This window comes from Trematomus bernacchii, unplaced genomic scaffold, assembly GCF_902827165.1.
Source record: "Trematomus bernacchii unplaced genomic scaffold, fTreBer1.1, whole genome shotgun sequence".
Classification (NCBI taxonomy): domain Eukaryota; kingdom Metazoa; phylum Chordata; class Actinopteri; order Perciformes; family Nototheniidae; genus Trematomus; species Trematomus bernacchii.
This window is the reverse complement of record NW_022987851.1, coordinates 1,950,930-1,969,036: the sequence shown is the minus strand read 5'-3', so window position 1 is coordinate 1,969,036 and position 18,107 is coordinate 1,950,930. Positions and strand designations below refer to the sequence as shown.

Below are 18,107 nucleotides of genomic sequence, written 5' to 3'. Positions count from 1 at the left end.
CCCACACTTTTTCAGCTTGGGAGCTACTTTTAATATAACCAAGTCCACATGATCTACCTACCGCCCCTGCCCAATCTGTGTCGCTCGCAGCGGCAGGTAAACTGGCGCGCTTACACTAATTGCACCGCATTAGTGCATTATAGCTTCAGATGAGGAGGAGGGCCCCCTCATAACTGCATGAACCCGTATGGCACAATACAACTCAGTACATTTTTGGTAATTGTTATACCCTTTCTTTAGTAGAATTGTATAAATTGGAAGGCTAACTAGGTAATCAGCTCGTCGGTGATTTGCAGCCCATGCGTGGTGAACTGCGTGTTAGAAAATATGAGATCTCAGACTGGCTTACCTGTACGTCAATCAAGTGGCAAATGCCATAGTAAGGATGGATGATAGGCTACGTAACTTAACAAACAATTTTTTTTTTAAAAGAATCTTTTTTTAAATGCTATGCGATCTACCCACACTACCTTTGCGATCGACCGGTCGATCGCGATCAACGTATTGGGCACCCCTGGTGTAGTGGCTACACTGAGCTACTAGGAAAAAAAAGAGGCCAACTAAAACACAAACAGCATTTCTAATAGTCTGAGGCCAACCTTTAGTATATTTCTTACAATAATAAATAAACTACAATTTACAATGCTAAGATACACCAACACCTACTGGAGTCTGCTATCACATGTGACCACCCCCTGCTAGAATTGCGAGTATCTGACTACTATTTAGCAATTCAGCACAGATGTAATTAAATTCATTATTCAAATTGCTGGGTTGCGAAGTCGCGTTTTCGGCCCTTATACTGACTAAAAAAGTTAAAGACGCTGAGACCTAAAATTGTTAATTCCAAGGTCACTATTATGACGTGTTGAAATAATATACACCTTTCTACAATTGATAGTGTTACAACAAAATTCACTCCACTCTGTCATGGCCTCTGTGTTATGATAATATCCAAATGTCCAGGGGTGCACATAACTGTTACGCAGATACGCATGCGCGGCAACAATCTGAAATGCATACCGTCACTTGTGTCACAAAGCGCATTTGCGTACCGACGTACTTGTGAAGCTTTTCCAGAAGGCGGTTAGATCACCGGACGACAGAGTCGGTCTCCGTGTGCACAGACAAGGCTGCTGTTAACGTCGGTCTGTACAGCAGCCCTGTGCTAATACAGCTGATCACAACGTTCACACGCTCTGTGGTCACGAAGCTGCTGCTGATTATGTGATGCTGCGTAATAATTCAATATTAACAACAACAATAATAGAAAAACAACACACATATGTTAAAGGTGGGGTAGGTCAATTTGGAGAAACCAGCTCGAGTGCGCTAGAATTTGAAAATACACAACCGGACAAAATCCGCCACTTCCTTACAGAGCCCCTCCTCCAACACACACGAACGTGCACATGACCAATGAGGGCACGAGATAAGTTTGTGCACAGATGGAAAGCTGACAGGCAGGTAGGCCATCCAGTTATTTTAGCCGGGCTGGCTAAAATAATTGGTCGTGCTTTTTACAGTACTACGGCTTCCACAGAGGACATTTTTTTATGGATTTATTGTCAAAGCATTTAATGTATTCATTGCTATCGGGATGTTAAGAGCATTCCATGGAATATAACAAAAAGTGTTTCTGAAATAAATTACATACCCCACCTTTAACATTTGTTTAAAAATCATCCAAAAAAAAACACACTTAAAATATAAAGCATCTCTGAGTTTTGATTTGTGATTTGAATGTACAGTAGACACATTGTTGCAGTAATGGATGTGTTTCGGGAGAGACTAACAGAGGGAGAGGCAGCTAAGGATAAAGTTATGTCCCTCAATGTAGATTGAAAGAATATTGAAAGGTTAATCTTATCTATTTTCGATCATTTCCCAGTCCATAGCTAAAAATGTGACTTAATGTTAATTGACAGGTGGAGCCAAGAGTGTAGGGAGTGCCAGTCTTCAGCAGATTGGGACCAGAAGCAGCCAGAGGAGGACTAACAAGGTCAGGACAGATCAGGAGGTAAAGGTGGTGATTGGGGGTTTGAAGAGCAGACCATCCAGAGCCAAACCCGTCAGAGGGTACCGCTCAAAGAAAGAGAAGGTTAAAGAGAGCGCTTATCAGGATCATTTTTTGCCAGAGGCTCAGGATGATTGCTGCAATTCCGAGTCAGGAAAGTCCTTTCTGGGTGTTAGGGAGAACACAACTCTCAAAAAAGTACCTATTACACCTGGTAGTTCCACATGGACTGAGTTTGACATTGTGACCCCCAAAAAAGAAGACATAAAGATTATAAAAGAAGCGAAAGCAGCTGGATGTAGTGCTACTCGTCCAGCAGAGCAATGCACAGGAAGTGAGCCAACCAAACCAAAAGGTATGGTCCTAATCTCTTTAAATCAAAGGATGTACATTTTGAACAACCTATGCATAAACATGTCAATATTGATCAAGAAGGTTGAACACAGTGTGTTAGGATGCATTATCAAAATTGTTTACAAAAGTGACCAATTTGGGTTTGCAAGGTAGGTCAAATAAAAGCTAAAGAAAGGCAATACATATTGACCCAAAGTATTAGAAAGATTAGTGAAGGTTCAAAGTGCTCCATAGTGATTTTTAACATGAAATCTCCTTCATGAAAACAGGAACATGTACATTTTTTTTAAAAGCTACTACTTTATCCACAAACATCACATGGTGTACCAGATACTTATTTTACCTTAATTTTTTTCAACCAAGCTATAAAAGTACAGAGATCTTGCAAGCAGAAGAGCAGGAGATTTACAAAGACCTTTCCAAAAATACATGTAAGTATGGCTTTTTGTTCAGCATTTCATAGTGAATGGATATACTATTTCCTATCAGTGTACAGTGCTGCTGTACATGTCATGTAGTGTTGGATTCTGTTTATCAATGTGCTGCACTAAGAAGCATTTGTAGATAACACGGACGATGGTAATGTTCCACAACCTCGGTCAACACAGTGTCAGAATTAAACGGTTTACCAGACATACAGATGAAAATGAAAAACAATACAGTATATGAAGTATATTTAGAGGTGTGGACATAATAATTGAAACATTAAAGAAGCCTGATAATACTTTTTTTATTCTACTTTCAGAGAGCCAAAGACCACAAGCCCTGCTCTCTGGGACTCTACTGTTCTATATGTGAGAAGGAACTACTTCCAGTGGCACATGGTAGTTCCTGAGAAAACCCTGTAATGTTTCAATGTGTTTACTACAGCTAAATCAAGTCAAACTATTTCTCCAATGTTATTTGGCATTGATTTAATCTTCACAGTTATGACTTTATTTTTCAGGTGCACTACGACGTGCTGTTTGTGAATCTGAACATTTAGGTTTTCTGAGAAACGACAGATTTAGTTCTGGAAAAACAACCCGTCGCTGCCAGTGTGCAACAAATCAGCAATCACTTTCAGACAACTCACTGCTAGTAGTCCAAAGTGTCACATCATTGAAGGCCCTAAGGACTGCTCTCCAACCCTACTGTGATAACACTTTAACTGGTGGGTTGACATACTGTATGGTGTAATAGACATTATTGAAGAAGTAAATAGGGTTCTACGCAGTATATATCTGAGTATTCATTGCTAAAAGTAAATGATGATTACAAATTATTACACATTATTTTAGCATGGTTTAAAAAGCTTGATGTCCAATTTACTATTTATAGATTATCATATATATTAAGAGGAACTCTTGATGAGTTTGTTAGGGACTGGTCCTCAATAGCATTATACATACAAAATGAATTTTTAAATGTTTTTACTATGGGGGTAACTTTGATAAAATACTCGCATTTGGTAAATGCACAAGGTGGTGACTGCTTTTTTAAAATGTAGGTCTTTGTATTGTATCATCTCATGCTAAATTATGATTATTTAAATGATTAGCAGTAGATTGGGAATTAAACAGAATTTAACATTCATATTATTAACATGTTAACCTTTAACTTTGATCCTTTTATGGCACATTTTCTCTCTCAAGTCAATAAAGTGACATGCTTTCGCCCTGCTTCTCATTCCTGCAGCGTATAATGCCATCTGGAATACTGAGAAGGGCTCTGTAACCAGATTTCTTCAGTGCAAAGGCTGTTTGTCCCAAAGCCTAGTGCTGTCAGGAGCTTTAATCGCAGCAGATATCCACTGCCCTCGTGACATGGCTCAAGATCAGGTACATTGAATGAATGTGAATAAATGTTAAAATGCCCAATGTGCACATAAAAACACCAGAAAAACTATTATATGTATGCCCAGGAGGATTAATCCTAGCTATGTGTGTTTGCGGACAATTTATTCTGGCAAACAGCCACTAGGCGACAATTAGGTTTACCCTGTGTGAGTGAGTTGTGAATGAAACATTTTAAGAATTACTGAGTATATCAGTAAATACTGCCTGGGATTATTATAATCCCAATTGTGCTTAATCTCTAAACAATAATTTTGTAATGATTGTAACTACATATTTTATTCAGCCATATCTTTTTGCATTTTAATTCAAACTTGGGAGTGGATTTAAGGAAGCAACATTAAGACATTGCTCAACACAAAATGTTCAAACAATCACTATTGGGTTTTTTATGTCCGGACGGGTGTGTTTGAGTGTGAAACATTATCTTTTTTACTTTTTTGGGCCTTTATCGGAAAGGCTATACTGCGGCCCGCATGTGAATTATTTGACGTATTCATGGAAGACTGAGGTGGATATTTGGTCAGACTGTTACAGAGACTTGAGTCTGTATCTGACGTTAATTAGAAATCAACAAACCACATAATTAAATCAGATTATTTTTAAATATTATTTATTTTTTATTTTTTACTCACTTCTGTGTGATTGCTGACCTTGTTTGTCTGGCTTTCTGGAACTCCTAAATCTTAGCTAGTTGGCTAAAATAAATGTTAATCGAGTAAAAGAAAATTCCCACAACCTCCTGGAAACATTTGTTCATTGTTAAACCTTTCACCGTGGCCTGGCTTACATTCATTGACGGTTTGGGGATTTTCAGGACTGTAAGAAAAATATAAAGTATCACCAGCTTTGTTCTTTAAAATGAAAAGTCTTACAGTGAGGTTCGATAGTTCAACTTTTCCCAGTTGTAGTTTGCGTAGATTTCTGAAAAGGATTTTAAAATGTCTAAAACGAGGCCCTACTAAGTACACAAGGTTTTTTCCAAATAAATGACAGTTGATACTAAGCAAGTAGTCACAGCAAGACTCACATTTGAATGTGTTGCTAACATGACAGATGATGATTGCTAAGAAATTGCAAAAGCCCAGCCTTGTACAGTATTTTACTGTAACAATATCCTGCAGCAACTTTTATCATGGCAGAATTAGCGCCTGATTTGTTGTTTGTCACTTGTACCTAGAACATGCTGTGCCAGGAGGCATATTTCAATCAATAACCACTCCCACCCCTCCATAATCCGACTTAGTATCAAACAAAGGCAGAGTACAAAATGTCACAGCTTCTTTAATTGCCTCTGCAAAGTGTTATAGCTCCATTGATTTGTAGATCTTTAAGCTGCATTTTTTTTTAAAAATGTGTTTTACAGACAGGAGAGGATTCTTTGCTAGTGTATTCATAAAGGCACGTGGCAATCGTTAGTCAGTTTTATGAACGTTTTTGATTTAATCAATATGATTGAGCATTGGATTATTTTCTCATTAAATGTTCAAAAACATCAATTGAAGTTTGTGTCTGCTTATAAATAAACAGGAGGGATTATGTTCACACTATCAGAGTTCATTTAATAAGATGGTAGTATAGTAGAGGTGCAGTCTGTTATTGATGCTTTTTCACAAAGATTTATATATAATGAAAATCTTTCTATTTCATTTTGACATGCTGCTATATATTTTGTATATATAATTGTTGTTTTTAAATTGAGTTTACTTGTTTAATAATTGATTTGCTATTGAATACCTTATCATTGAGGTTGTTGGTTAATTTATTTTCTCTATGACTGTTTAACTGTTACTAATGTCTGCACAAAAGGCAACTGTTACAGTTGCCAGGACTATCCAGTAGTAACTATATTGTCATTTTGCTCCAGCAGATGTTTAAATGTCAAAGACTGTTGAGCTTATCACTGTTAACTGTCGGATTAAAAAGATTAACCTCGTTTGACTGATAAAACTGTAACTTTCCAAACTTTATGTACTTTCAAATCTGAGTTCATCTTGGTCTAATCTTTTTGCTTTTGGATGAAAGAAATAAAACATTTCCTGGTCGATTTTATGAACCAGATTACCACAAATGCAGTTTGTTGTTATCCATTTGACTAAATGAAGATAGATATACTAAGTGGCTAACTTAAGAACATCCAGAATTGTAGTTATTTTTTATTGTATTTTTCCTCAAATAAACAAATACAAATAAATCCATATTTTTTTACAAAATGATTATAGAACTAATCTTTAAACCAAGATTAGCTTTTTTGTTGATTAGTGGGATTTGCTGTAAAATACATACAAAGAAAACATTTAAAATAATGCAAGTCATTTGTTTTATATAGTTTCAATGTCATTCATTTCCATCCATTTAATTTACAGTAATCTGCAGTGATTGACAGGTACGTGAATTGTTGACAGATTATAGCGTATATACTGTCATATGTCACACTTTGACAATTATTCAAATGATGTACCCAGCAACTGTGACAAGCATCTGTTACAAATACAAAGCAAAATATTGCCAATTAAAACTTAAATTAAGGATTGAAGACCATTGATTTAAAATAAGCAAAATCACTTGAAGACTAGGATAGTGCTCAGATTTAGTGACATGAGTCACAAGAAACATTGAAAAATTAGAGCTACAGAGGTTACAGTCCCAGTATAATTCATCATTAGGCACTTTAGTCAGATGAAGCATCTTACTTAAACATTGCCCAAGGCCAGATTTTCTGCATTTTGTTGTGTTGCAATTTAAAATGTCAGTAAATCATAATCTGCATAATGTAATTTTCACAGGGGAATAGGTTTTTTTTTGTAATAAAATAGAGGATAAATAAAAAAATATTAAATACAATTCAATAAATATATCTATGTAACATAAGAAGTCAAAGTAAAATGTCCAATAAAATTGAATAAAAAATGTTGAAAAAAATGTATACAAACATAAGAAGTTAAAGTAAAGATGTGCACATCGTTCTACAAAATATAACTTGTATACTACAATATATACAGTGGGGTATTAGTGTTAATACCATATTAATGCTGAATTGCCCACTTTAAAAGGGTTTGGCTTCTGATGGTGAAATGTCCAGTACATGTCTATTGACTCAGACTGCCTGGCAGGAGTTTGTTGGCCACAGGCAGGAATGACTTACTATTAAGTACTCCCATCTGACATTAAGTTTAGATGATAGACTTGTTTTTGAAATAGCCCCAACATTTTGGCCATCTGGATCACAGTTTGAATCTGACTAAGCCCACCCTCTCTGCCCCCCCTATGCCGAAAGGGCTTTAGGACTCACTTTGGTCCACCCTTCACAGTTCTTCGGACACTCGCATGATGCATTTTGAGTTCCTGCTGTTCAACCAAAAAATATGACAGACACCATATTGCATGTAAAGCTTTGGAGTCTGTCTGGGTGCAATCACCAGACACCCAAACTCCAGTCTGCAACACTCCAACACTCTTGCCCTGGGGCATGAAACAACTTAACTGTCGACCACTGTCTTTTTGACCTGTTAATCTCAATTTGTCATTGTTGTAACAACAATGACAAACCAGCGCCCACAACCACTTATTACTTTTGTCATCTGTGCCAAAACATATCACTTCTCATCCTCCTACCACCTGCTTTCAAATTTAAATTACTTTATTGCATATCTATATGCAGTTACTGCTTTAAGACCTAACATGTATGAACTGTTCAGATGAGGATGACACACAGTCACCTTATGTTTTAAAATGCTTTGTTGCAGCACATGTTTGAGGCTTGCACGCTCTGATATAGTGACCTTTAATAAAAGGCAATCTTCATGCCACAGTGGCCATTAAAGGTAATTATTTTCATCTGAGTGATTTATTTGTAGCACAAATTGAATACTATTCAGTAGTTACATTTGAACAGAAACATGTTTATCTTATCCTCTGATGTGAAATTATATTTATATGAATATGCCAGTTTTGTATCAGATAACTAACTAACAAATGTATACAGTAAAATAAAACAAATGCATATTAAATATACACTATATATACACGTACACATTTTATCTAATTTACTATCCTTTACTTTCCACATTCTAGCGTTTCTCTCCTTGCCCACGGTGCTAGTTAACATATTCATGTTTGTTTGTTTTCTTTAGCCTCTTGTAGTTTGTAGATATCATATTTAACATGGATCTTTAGTTTGACTGCTAAGTATCAATGATGAAAAACCATTAGGTGTAAAATGAAGGTAAAAGACTTTAGGCATTGTTTAAAAGAAAAAAAGCATGTCTGCTGTATATGTAATTACATATGAGACAAGCAAGTGGATGTTGTGTGGAGATGTGTAATTAGATTAGAATTTAAAATGTTCAATTCAACTTTTTGTTAAATGAACCATACACTTTTTGTCTTACATTAGAATGTTCTTTAATGGCAAATCACTATACTGTAAGTGGAAATAAACAGATTTGGCCAATGTAGTGCATTTGGTGAATAGCTAATGAAATAGATTTCTTTAAGCGTCTGTAGCCTGATAAGGATTGCTTGACCGGATCATCTGGTGGTTGAGGGTCTTTAGCAATCTGTCTGATTGAGCAGCTGTTAAAACTTGGCTTGAGTCATAGGTTTGGAGGCTCTTTGGGTAATAAACCCAGATTTATTTCAGAGGGTCAGTGGAATTAGACACCTAATCTGCCTATGTGGTTTTATAAGTTGATTTATCTTGGTATAGACATCCGTTGTTTGGGCTCATCTTAGTGTGCTTACACCATAAGCTGGTTAATGCTATAAGTGTGATTGTGGCAACCATTTGTCAGCCTTTTTAGTTGTGCATGTAGTAGTAAGATCTCAGCAGGAGATCATTAAGTACTGGCAGTCAGCCATGTATTCAGCCTCACCCTGTGTGTGGTCGAACATTGACAGAGATAAGAAACTTTGATCCATTAAACTACTAACTTCTTTGTGTAGTATTATTTTAAAGTTTTGCAGTAGCTTTTGTCTAGTTGTACATATTTTTGTACATTTATGAGTTTGCTCATATTTTTCTAAAGTTAAGTGTTTGTTAGGAGAGTATGCTTTCATGTATGAATCTATGCTTCAGTTTTTGGCAATTTGTCAATATTTCAATATTTATTTTGCTCGTTTTGTTTGGCATAGCATATGCCTAAAATAGTTATTCAGCTCCATTTTGTTTTCTGTTACTCCTCATTGATTTTGGAGTAGCTTTCGCAATCAATACATTTGAACTTCTAATAGGATGTATCTAGTATGTATGTAGTATTGGGATCGGGAGGCCTGATAATTTATTCCGGCAAATTACTCAGACCAACTAATTGACCTAACAGAAGTTATTGAGTCTATGTAAGTTTACTGCTTGGCTCAGATCCACCAACGTCAGCAAGATCTCACCTCTATTAACTCCTGAAGAACCAGGTTCAATTAACTGCTGTTTCAATTCAGATGACCCGCTAAATCTGTTTAAGCGATCCTGAAGGATTTTGATATCAGTAATGAGGTGTGGCCCTACCTAAGTGTGAGTGTGGCAGTGTGCATTTCTTACCTTTCAAGAAGGAGAGGATAGCGCAGATGTCTTTTAAATTGTCCCAATCCAAAAGGTGGGATCAGTTTATTTGAAGAAAAATTGGTCCACACTTATACAGGGTTTCTACCTTCTCTCGTTACAACATGACAATAATATAAAACCTATCATGCGGTGGTCATTTTCTAATCTGAAACCTTAATTCATAGTTTAGACATTAAAGTCTTCCGACATAATCCAAAGGAATCTCCTCACGGATCGCCGGGGCTAACTGAATTAATTTAAGTTTTCCGGGAATATCTCCGCAATGGAGCGAGCTTAAGTTTCACTTTCGATTGCATGATGTAGCCCAGCGCAACACCTTCGTCAAACATGTTGCCACTTGTTTGTACCATTTTCAGGCGATTTGTAATCTGTTCTAGAAAAACGATGTGTTTTTTAGGATATCAAGAAGCGTATAAAACAAACAATGGATGTGTTTTATGAACATTTATCCATGCTGAAAGTAGATTTAGATGTGTTAGGAGTGAGATAGAGATTATTATCTAATGCATCCGATGAAGCATTGCATGAAGTCTGTTGATGATCAGAGGCTGTTGTTGGGGCTGCATAAACGTTTTTTTATTTTTGTTTTGTAGGCAGACCATGCAGGCCTCAGAGAGTTAAACTTGGGCCTGCGACCATAGTTTTACTGTATTTTGTTTTTGAAAACAGCGGAGGTTTGTGTCGTACTACATGCGGTGTATTTTGCATATCTCTCAGTAGCCAACGATCTGTGAGTCTGTTGGCTCGGACATAAACTCCGTAATAAATGTAGTCTACATTTCATAAGAGGGGTAAAACCTGAGAGCATTTTAAATCGCATTTGAACTAAATGTTTATATAATCTGTAGTTGTATTTGTATTGGTGATTTAATGTGTGAACGAGGCGATATAGAGAAGGTTAAGATGTCATTATTAGGTTAGGTGGTCCATGAGTGTTTTTTTATTTGTTAGGTGGTCCTTGGTATGAAAAAGTTTGAGAAACACTGCGCTAGTGGATTGTCAAAGGGGGAGCCTCGTTGCGGGGAAATTATACAGATGGCTAATCCGCCCCTGAAAAATGTCTATGCACACGTCATTATTAATAATAATAAAAAAATTGATAACAATATTTTATTAATTTTTTTTAAATTTTAAATTTAAATTTTGTAATCATCTCGCGACCCCCACTTTGGGAACCCCTGCTCTAGACAACAGTAAGAGTTGACTTAGGCTAAGAGCATTACTTTTGACCCTATTATAATTTACCAATTTTCTAAGACTTGCTTTGTCTTGTCATGGCTCTACATTACATTACATTACATGTCACTTGTTAGACGCTTTTATCCAAAGCGACTTACATACTCAATACTGTGGGCAATCCCCACAGGAGCAATTTTGGGTGAAGTGTCTTGCCCAGGGACACAACGACATGCTGATTGCAGTGGGGTTTGAACCTGTGACCCCCTGATCCGAAAACCAACACACAATCCACTGCACCACAAGCCTCTAGTGGCAATGTCACCCAATGTGTATCAGATGGTTGGTTGATCAATCAAATGTAGTTGACATGTAAAACTATTGGATAGATTGTCAGACATTAATGATCTTTAGAGGAAAAAACTGTACTTTATCCTATGACCAATATATTGTATGCATTGCTATGAAATGCACATTTTTTTAAATTTGACCAATACTTTGGTTTATGGCACACAAATACCCCTCCAAAAAGTATAATATTCACATCAGCTTCAGCTTTGTGTTTTGTGTTTACTAGCAATGTTTTACATACTGACATGTGAAATTAGGATGTTAATTATCAGGTTTGTATTTAGCACAACACTGTGCCGTAGGACATCCTCACAGATCAGCTAGCATGGCTATTGGCTCTTGTTTGTCTAAAAAAATCCTCCAAACAAAGAGAAAAAATATACTGCTCGGTAACAGGAAAGGTACAGCAATCTACAGTATCAAATTCACAAGATGTGGAGACCAATTATGCCACAGGGGCCTCTTCCTGAAAAGATTTGGTAGCACTGTCAACAATGTCAAGCTACTTTTGCTGTTGCTCCTGACAGCAAGAACATGAAATGTCCCTGCTAGATTAATGTAGGCATCTTATGGTAGACATTTGAGCAAACCCTAACTGCTGTCCTTTTTCATAAAGAAGACCAGGCACTATGTGTGGCTGCAACAACAGCGCAAATGGTCACACACCTTGCTTTGGTTAGGAATACTTCTGTGGCCATTACCAAGGCTGTAGCTGTGATAGTTCCTATTTCTGTGGTTCTTGGTTATTGGCTGTTATGTTAGCTGTTGTTGTGATTGTGACATTCTGCAGCAATTAGTATATTGGCAAAGACAGGGATGAAAAGCCATTCTCAAACCTAAAAGTTAACCAGGCTAGAATTGTATAACTAACATAATAACATTAATATCAGCACATTAACAAGCTCATCTTGCATAGCCTGACCTATCTCCATATATTGTTTTAGCGCTGAGCAAGCACTGGAGAAAAGTCTGGCTGAAAAACGTCCACACTAATAGGAAAATAAGTTATACATTTGTTGTATTTCTAAGACCCAAACATCTTGGAGTGGAGTAAGCTCAGTATTGAGCGATGGTGCGCTTGCCAAAGGGGTAAGACCCTAATAACCGTAGGGGAGGAAAATTCTGTCTAAAATATTTATTTAAAAAAACAGTGCATGACTTTGCTATTTTCTATAACAAAGTTTAGCAAAAAGTGTCAGCTACAAAATACATTCTTTACATAACATTAAGATGGTATGTCGTTAGATTAAAGGGTTCTTAGATTTCAACATGTGAGTAATTCACAAAAGGATAAAGAGGATCAGATGCTCATTTGTTTTGAAAATAAAGAAGTTGTATTTCAACTAGACAATCCATCTTCCTTTTTAGTTCATACGATTTCTAAATTACATGAGATCCTCGCAATATAATCATACTACAGCCGGACAGCTCTTCGACCTGACAGTTTGATTAGTAGACCTTTGCATGAAACCTTTTTTAATTGCCTACCTTCTCTAAGTTGCCATATGTTTTACTGAACTGCATACTGTAGTTTGCTTTACCTTAAAGGATGGTGTCTCGTAAATATGTCCTGGGAAACATTTGCTTCTCATTTGCGCTTCATTAGCCTGTTATGCTGCAAAAAGAAAAGGAACTGTCTCTTCCAAGACATACTGAATTATTAGAACACAAAGGCTTTATGTAGTTTTCATGATGTTGAGCACAGAATGGTGTGGTCAATTGAAAACACTTTTAGGCTTCTTCCACCTGCCATTGGATAGTAAATTACCAGGTCCCTAAAGGTCTCTCTCATTTGTGATGATGCCAACACTGCTAACAGATAGAATTTGCACCAGCCAGGTTCAAATTGTTCTACAAAAAGTTGTGAATATTCTGAGATAGCTGGGAACGCAAGTTTCTGAAGGGTACAGTATGTGTGAATTTAGGACATACAATACAGGATCCTGCAGGTCAATAAATACATCACATTTTAGAAATAAATGACATTTGCACTGACGAAAAATGCATGGGGAAAAAAAAACATAATAAAGTGTCTATCAGTAGGGTTCCATTAAATCTGGATAAAGATGAGTAATACAAATGTTTGTATTACATTTATGATCCCAGGGTGGAGTTTTTGCTTACATTTGGCAAATGTGGGGAAACTCCCATTGAAATGCTTTAGCAGTCCTACTTTTGGGAATCCTTCTGCAAATATTTCAGCACATCAAACATGTTACTTCTCACTCATCTCCCGCTTAATGCTTTGCTTTTCTCTGCTTGAAATGATTGATTGCCTTTTCTTTTGACAAAGTGAGAGAGAAAGGTGAAGTATTAAAAGCTGTCAGAAAGCTCAGTTTGAGTTTAGGCCCTACAAATATCCAAGGTAATGTGTTGAGAAATGGGAGGGGTGAAAGCACAGTGATGTTGGTGGTCCAGACTTGTGTAAATATTGTAAGTGTTGGGACATTGTGAGTCAAAACATGCCGCAGTTCCAAGAGGTTTGCTAATGAATGCAAAACCCCTCCTAAATGTAACTTTTTTCATTTTATAATACAAAATAAAACAGCCCTGACAAGTTGGGATGGACACAGAAGTGACCCTCTATGGTTGTAACTCTTAGAACACATTATACATTTCCCATTCCAATGATCTAACACCTATTCTCACCACACACAGTCTTTCGAAGCATTGAGGAAAATCCCAACAGAGCAGTGACTGGAAAGTTCTTTGTCCTTGCCTCTTAGTGGAATGTGTAAGTGCTGACAGACAAGACTATTTAAGAACTGGAGCTCCTGAAATCAAACAGGACACACTCAGTGTTTAATTCTGTGGCAACATAATCGAGAGCTTGCCCTGACTCATCACTCTTTCAAAGCTCGCTGGCACACCTCATCGTGGGAATGACACTTCCCAAACCATCTATGTTTGAACAAGTTCATTTCACTTTCTCTGTGCTCTGCGTAGGGCATTCAGTAACTTTTCCGATGTATGCACGCTGGTTGAATGCAAAGCTCCAACTTCAAAAAGGGTTAAAATGTGTTGAAAAAAAAGTCCTAAGTGTGCACACAAATGTGCCTACCCCTTCTTTTGAAGTTTGAATGAATCCCGTTTTATTGTTGACAACCTGGCAGGTTAACATTAAGGTGTGGACCGATAGGCATCAATACAACTTGCTGCTGAGCTCTATGACTTTCCCATCCATCCTCATGTAGACTTGGGTGGCGTGCTGCTCACGCTCAATTTAGCACTGTCAACACAGATTTAGATTGAATGATTCCAGTTAAATTAGTCACCTTGGGACTAAAATGTTGCTAGATTACGTCTGTACTGATTATGGTAATAAATATAGAGGAACGCTGGAAAACAAATGTACAGTATACCATAAGGGTTTAACAACTCACATGTGACATGCATTTTGTTTAATATAATGCATTTAAATAAATTATTGGTTAAATGAATGCACATATTTAATCGTTTATCAAAAATAATAATCTTGGATTAATTATGATTAATCACAAGTTTAGAATACTAGTATTAACTTGTATTTTGTGTTGGAGATATGTGGAGATGTAATACAGAAATGCATGACAAGCTGGTAAGAGAAATCAGAGTTTATTTTAAACTTTATTATAACATGATTTCTGAATTATTGACATGAAGTCCGACACATTTCGACACTTAGCTAAAGCATCAAGAAAAAACTATCCCATTCTCCCCCCTTAATCATATTGCCAGCGCTATCTGTGCCTACCTTGTCCACTAGCTCCCACTCCTGTGCGACTTAAAAAGCTGGCAGGCTCATGCTTCGGCAGAATGCCTTTCCTTTTGCTTCACCACACATAAAGCGAACAACTGCAGTGGTCCTTTGTTATCGATTAGGTGTGCCATAACACCATGGTAGTAATGACTGCTTACTGATGTACTTGGGTCTACAGTAAGTAAAATACATGTTGCTTGTGCTTATAACCCATGTAAATATCCATGCTGGATTTACGGGAGGAACTTTGGGTCAAACTTTGTAATGTGATACATTTTCATTCAAACAAAATGTAGCGCTATTCAGATTAATCACAAACTTTAACGCTTTAATGTTGAAAGAACTAAAATATATATATATATATTGATTAGGATCTGCTATAAGAAGTTGTTTAACTGGTTGTGAATTAACAGAAAATATCTGTAACATTTTTGTCAAGACAAATACCAGGCATGGCATTTCTAATAGAAATTGAAATTGTTGTTTGAGAAAATAAAATACATTTGTTACACTGTGTTCTGATATTTTATAGAGAAATTAATTAGATAGTCAAAAATATATATATCACTGATGAAAATAACTATTAGTAAATGCAATACCTGCTGCAATTCTTCACATATGAAACAAAACTTTGCTGTAAATAATAAGTTCTTAGAAATGCATAAATGATGGTACATATAGGTTCAGATTTAAAAAGTAGATCCTTAAATATTACTTTTGTCAATAAATCAATTGTATTGGCAGATATGCCTCACAGCACAACAAAACCATTTACTTAAAATATAAACTTTTAGTTTGTTGAGATACTGTAATCAACATTTAATTGGTAGAACAATGGTAGGAGCGTTTCAGCTCGATATTGTTGGAGCCCATCCAGTCTAACAAGAATAAAATGCTGCCACTAACACCAAGTTCTTTTAAATTTGAGGCTAAATATTATATATTATATATTCATGACAAACATTTTGTATCACAAGTCATTTTCAGTAGAATTTCTATCTATTACAACTATTCATCCTATAAGCCATAGAGCTGATGTTGCAGGTGTCCTCTTGAGTCTCTCCCAGTGCTACCTGTGTAGTAGGAATTCAGTCACGCTTCAGTGTCAACAGCTCACTCTCAACACTCCCTGTTCGTGTCAGAAAACAAAGGCCTCAGGCGCCCCCGCAGTACATAGCCGCTGGGGCAACCGGACAACACCTCTAAAGCAAACAAACTCACGGTGCTCTTTATAATAGCAGCATAATGCTTAGCCTTTGTCCTTTCCAATCCTCCACCCTGGACCTCCTGCTTCATAACAGGTGCCACTTGAAGTTGCTTTTCTGATGCATTGTTTCTTCAGTTCCAAAACCCCATCTCTTTTAATGTTTGCCCTCCTAGCTGACTTTGTAGGTGATGTTCTCTGAATGTACTCAACAAACCTACAGCCTTTTATTTTGTATGGTGCAATGAAAGCCTGGCTTAGTAAATGTGCATTTGCGTGTGTGCTTGTGTTTGTGCAGCTACTTCTATGAAAGGACACAGGTTATTCCTGTGAGAAATGACACTGCTCTATCTTTGCCATCAGTTCCCTACTGTGATACTGGTTTGACAAAAATGTAATGAGATGTCTCCGAAATAATTTTAATTGAGGGTAAATGTAATTCCTGTCATTGGAAGTAGTAACACATTGAGATCCACTAACCAGCCAGATTCAGACCTATCAACATCTAACTTAGCACTTGCCCATCACAATGGAGAAAACTCCATTGATGAGACCAATTAAAATGCAGATTTAAAGTTCTGGAAGAAAAAAGGGCATGGACTTTGCGTTCAATTTGTGTTTTTGTAAACACGAATTGCTTGTATCAAAACCAGAAACTCTCCACACTGGTCTGGTGTTCACCCTAATATAACAACTGACTGGATGATAGTTGTTAATCTGCCAATATTGACTTTTGCTATGAACTCATAGTAGTATCCTGGATAACCTCTAGCTCAACTTTTATGTAAATATCTCTGCGAGTCACATTTTTGCTGTGCTTTAAGCTTGTGACCTGTTTTTCCCCTGGAAATAATCTATATCAAGAACTTTTATGAACTGGAATATTCAAGCAAAACATACCTGAGATTTAAGCTAACCCTAACCCTAATCTACCGATACCCAACCATTGAACAATTTACAATGACCCAAAACATACTTCGAAGGCACCCAATAAGTTTTCAAGTGAAATAGGTTGAATGTTATGCATTGGCCCAGTCAATCACCTAATCTCAACCTGTTTGATCATACTTGCTGCTGAACACAAAGCTAGTGGCAGAAAGAACCACACAAAAAACAGCTGAATACGGCTGCAGTAAAACCCTGACAAAGCATCACAAAGGAATTTACTGATGTCCATGGGTTCTAGACTTCCGGCTCATTGCTTGTAAGGGACTATCTAAAAAGGTTTAACAATAAACATTATATTTGTGATTAGGTTATTTTGTCCCGTTACAATTTAGCCCCTTAAAATAAGGGACTGTAAAAAAAATGGTTGCAATCTTTAAATATTTAATACATTGTTTTTGTTCAACCCTTGAATAAAGGATAGAACTTAGTGGGGACAAGTTAAACCAAATACATGTATCATTCTTATTTCATCAGCAGTTACTCCTCGTGTGACTATCGTATAAATGCACTGCATGTTGTCAGTATTATCCTAATATGAACTCCCAAGCATTTCTTCTCTGCACATACTGTGGTTGTGTAATGCCATTTTCTAGACATATGTTTGCTTAAATATTGTAAAATGGGAACGCAGAATGAAGAGATCAAAGAGAGCAATGGAAATAAGACATGTCAGAAACTGCTCTGTTGATCCCTGTGTACCAGAAAAGTCATACATCAGACATGTAGGTGGAAGAGGTGCAGCATCAAATAATTGACCACAGCTAAAGCCATAGGATCATGAGAGTGCAAACACGATTATTGACAGAAACACAAAAGGAGGTTTAAGGTAGTGTCATCCCAGCTGTGTGAAATTGCAGCCAAACACAGCCATGTGCAAAGAGGGTGAGCAGGTGACAGTGTCTGAGAACACGAGGACCCACCCC

At 36.9% G+C, this 18,107-nt stretch overlaps 1 protein-coding gene across 1 annotated transcript in view; it reads left to right on the top strand.

Annotated features, from left to right (window-relative positions):
* Positions 1-385: 385 nt before the first annotated feature.
* The window catches only part of LOC117468984, a 32,901-nt gene continuing 15,179 nt past the window's right edge, over positions 386-18,107 (top strand). Inside the window, exons 1-6 of the mRNA XM_034113373.1 lie at positions 386-401; positions 1,929-2,372; positions 2,735-2,802; positions 3,117-3,195; positions 3,318-3,524; positions 4,049-4,191. Of these exons, the coding sequence (XP_033969264.1) occupies positions 386-401; positions 1,929-2,372; positions 2,735-2,802; positions 3,117-3,195; positions 3,318-3,524; positions 4,049-4,191 (957 nt within the window). The remainder of the gene's footprint in view (positions 402-1,928; positions 2,373-2,734; positions 2,803-3,116; positions 3,196-3,317; positions 3,525-4,048; positions 4,192-18,107) is intronic.